General features: G+C 31.9%; 1 protein-coding gene across 1 annotated transcript in view; it reads right to left on the minus strand.

Annotated features, from left to right (window-relative positions):
- Nucleotides 1–2164: 2164 nt before the first annotated feature.
- LOC107477763 (uncharacterized) overlaps nucleotides 2165–3407 on the minus strand; it is a 2564-nt gene continuing 1321 nt past the window's right edge. Inside the window, exons 3-6 of the mRNA XM_016097834.2 lie at nucleotides 3183–3266; nucleotides 2877–2969; nucleotides 2683–2784; nucleotides 2165–2590 (exon numbers count right to left, since the gene is read on the minus strand). Of these exons, the coding sequence (XP_015953320.2) occupies nucleotides 2165–2590; nucleotides 2683–2784; nucleotides 2877–2969; nucleotides 3183–3266 (705 nt within the window). The remainder of the gene's footprint in view (nucleotides 2591–2682; nucleotides 2785–2876; nucleotides 2970–3182; nucleotides 3267–3407) is intronic.

Consider the following 3407-nt stretch of genomic DNA (forward strand, 5'->3'; position numbering starts at 1 on the left):
TTAATATTATAAAAAATTTATAATAATTAATTTTAATAAATATAAAATACTCATATATTTTATATTTAATTATTTAAGAATAAAAGATTTTGTTACCGTTTAAAGTATTGTGTATTAAAATATTACTATTTAAAATATTTATTTATGTAGTAGGATATTTTATATTTATTAGAGTCCATCAATGCTCTTCTTTTATATTAGTCTTTAATTTTTATCTAATAAAATCTAATGGTCTATATATGTGCGACTCATTTAATAAGCATATAATTGTTGAGCTCATTTTAAACATATATTTTTAAAATATATTTTTTCTAACTCTTTAACGAAATGCGCAAAAAAAATAATAGCCTTATTCAAAACAAACTAATAATAATGTAACGTATAAATTTAATTTGACTGTACTTATTACTTATTAGTACTGACTATGCAATACAATTTTAATCTATTATTTAATTCTTTTTTTTTTCATTTAGATAGCTTCTCAAGTATTAATTAACGAGGATATTTAATTCAATTTTTTGTTTTCATATGAAAAAAATATTACATCTACTTTATATCCGAATGATACTCTTAATATATATTTTTAGATAAAATATTAAATTGGTCTATACGTTTAGATCTAATCTTATTTTAGGTTTTAAAGTTTAAAGTTTAAAGTATTATATTTGAATTTAAAAAAAAGTTTTATTTAACTTTAATATAGTTATGTCGTAAAGTTAATATTAAATAATTAACAAAACTCAGTTTTTAAATATAAAAAATTTATATAACCAAACTCTTCGGTTGTCGAGGGGAATTTCCCGCGGTAGAGATGATGATGGCCTTATCCTCATTGCTAGCGGTAAACTTTCTCGCGAAAAGTAAATTTTTGAATATGTTCTCTATGTGCTTAAACCAAGGTCAGTGACTCGCAATGATGCATTTGTTGCTGATCTTGTGCCTCTCGAATTTGTACCTCTTCTTCGGGAAAAGACATTATCTGATGATAAAAGTGAAACTTCATTATTTTTTTCTTAATAATTTAATAGTGGATAGTAGACATTTGACCCCGAATTGGATACGTTTGTGTGCATTAATAATAGCCACTATCTTTCATGAAAAGCACTTATATATATTCTTTTATGATATCGTTGAAGCCTGCTCTATATATAGGGTTACTAAGCTCTTTAGATTTCATTAACATAACATATATAGCATGTGTTAATAATAAGCACCATATATGTATGCATTGGCGATTATTGAATGGAGAAATTATCTTCTGCAACCCTCAAAGGCTTCCATTCTTTGTATGTTCAATTCCATCATTCAATTTGGAAAGAAAAAATGAACATAAAGAAGGGGAGTCTTTTTGGGTCGTTGAAGGCTTTGCTCTTTGAATTCCAATAGTTAAAATAAGTGCATGCATGATGCTGCAATAATATATTCAATTTAACTGTTCATAGAGGTTAATTGGAATTAATAGTGACTTTACGTTAAAGTATAAAATTACATATATTCATCCACTACACCACATCCGGCAGATAGCAGCAGTTATGAATAGGATTAGCAGTGGTTTTTAACTGCTGCCAAACGGATAGCAGCGGTTGATAAAACCGCTGAAAGATAGTGTGCGGCTAAACCTTTAGCAGCGGTTATTAGTAACCGCTGGAACAACTGCTGTTAAATGGTATTTTGTAGCAGAATTATTTTGCAGCGGTTTCATCCGCTACTAAATTGACTAAATATGATTTTAGGGAGATTGCAGCGGTTGTCAACCGCTGCAAAATGCCATACGTTTACTAACCCTGTTATCAATATAGCAGCGGATTTAAAACCGCTGCCAAATGTCGAATAACACTTTTTTTAAAAAAAAAACCAGAATTTATAATAAAATATGACAACTCTCTTATTTTTTATATGTTCATCCACCCAACTGTGTTAATTTATTAAAATAACCAACAGCCAATCTAAAAACAACATACAAAACAAAATCTAACTAAATAAATGCAAAGGTGAATCATTATAACGATAATTTGCATCCACTGAGTCCATTACTGTAAACTACAAATAAAGTCAACAAAATAAAAAACTACAAATAAATATCTCAAAAGTCATTACGAAAGACCAATAATAAAAGAGTCTTCCGATTCCAACACTGATAAGTCAAATCAAGAGTGTCCACACATCATCTTGCATGGGATGAGGTTGGTGCACTTCTCAAATAATCCAAACCCGCAGCTATTTCAGGTGGCAAATTACCTCCTTGTTGCTGGATTACGTATGTCAACAAATCTCCCATTGTCTGTATTTTTGCCTTCCCTTCAGCTGCCTCTGTCTCCATTCTCTGTCTCTTTGCCTCTGCTGCTGCTGCTGCTGCCCTGAGTTCTGCTGCCTCCGCCTTGAGTTTCACAATCTCCATCTGATACTCCTCAATCTGTACACCGTAGTCCGACTGCTCTGGAATGTTACGAAAACACCGACTCGGACATGTACCAATACCGAGTCCACGAACTCTTCCTGGGTGCTCCTTTCCAAGCACTTGTGCAAGGGAATCATTCTGTGAAAATTCCTTGCTAGAGGGGTCTTGGCTCTCAACAAGTTCAATTGCTTCCTGCAAATATGTGAGGTCCGGATTTACACTAATCTAAATTCAATTATAGTAATTACAAAGGGAAATTTGAAAAAGTAATGAACATGATTTACCCCAACCAAACGCGCTTGTTCATTCATATACTTTCCATTCCTTTTTTTATGACTCATGGTCCATCCCTCTCCTCTCCCAATAGGCATTCCCAATCGTTGCTCCTATAACAATCATCAACACACATTTGTATTAAACACAACACTGTATTACCAGAAACACGTCAATATTGTTGAACTGAAGTTAATTTAATTACTTCTTCGTGTCTCTTTCTTGCCATCGTTTTAGAACCTCCGGTATGTGTGTATTGTTGCTTTGAACGATTAACGGCATTTTTTCTACACTTATCCTGCACACAAAACAAAACAGACATAAATTACTACACTGTTAATGATTTTATAAATCAACCTTGAGCGTACAACTTAAGAAAAAACAATAATGATTAGGTGATGAACTTTTGGGTAGTAGTTTTTCCACTATCACAATAAATTCAGCATATTTAGTAGTAGTTCATTAAAATTTAAAATCGAATACATTGAAATTTCAACTACATATTTGTTACCTTCGTGTCATCGTCCAATCGATATTGAAGAAACTTTTTCCAGTGATTTGCCTCTATTCCTGCTGGCTTACGCTTGAGGTTTTCCTCAAAAGTCAGTTCTTTATCATAAAACTTATGGAACAAATAATTTCTTGCGTTCCTCTAGGAACTTCCTATTCTTTGTACAATTTCCCGCTTTATGATCCCTCTTCCAATCATCCTCATAGTGGAAGACTCGCTACAAGT

This window comes from Arachis duranensis, chromosome 3 (genome assembly GCF_000817695.3).
Source record: "Arachis duranensis cultivar V14167 chromosome 3, aradu.V14167.gnm2.J7QH, whole genome shotgun sequence".
In the NCBI taxonomy this organism is placed as follows: domain Eukaryota; kingdom Viridiplantae; phylum Streptophyta; class Magnoliopsida; order Fabales; family Fabaceae; genus Arachis; species Arachis duranensis.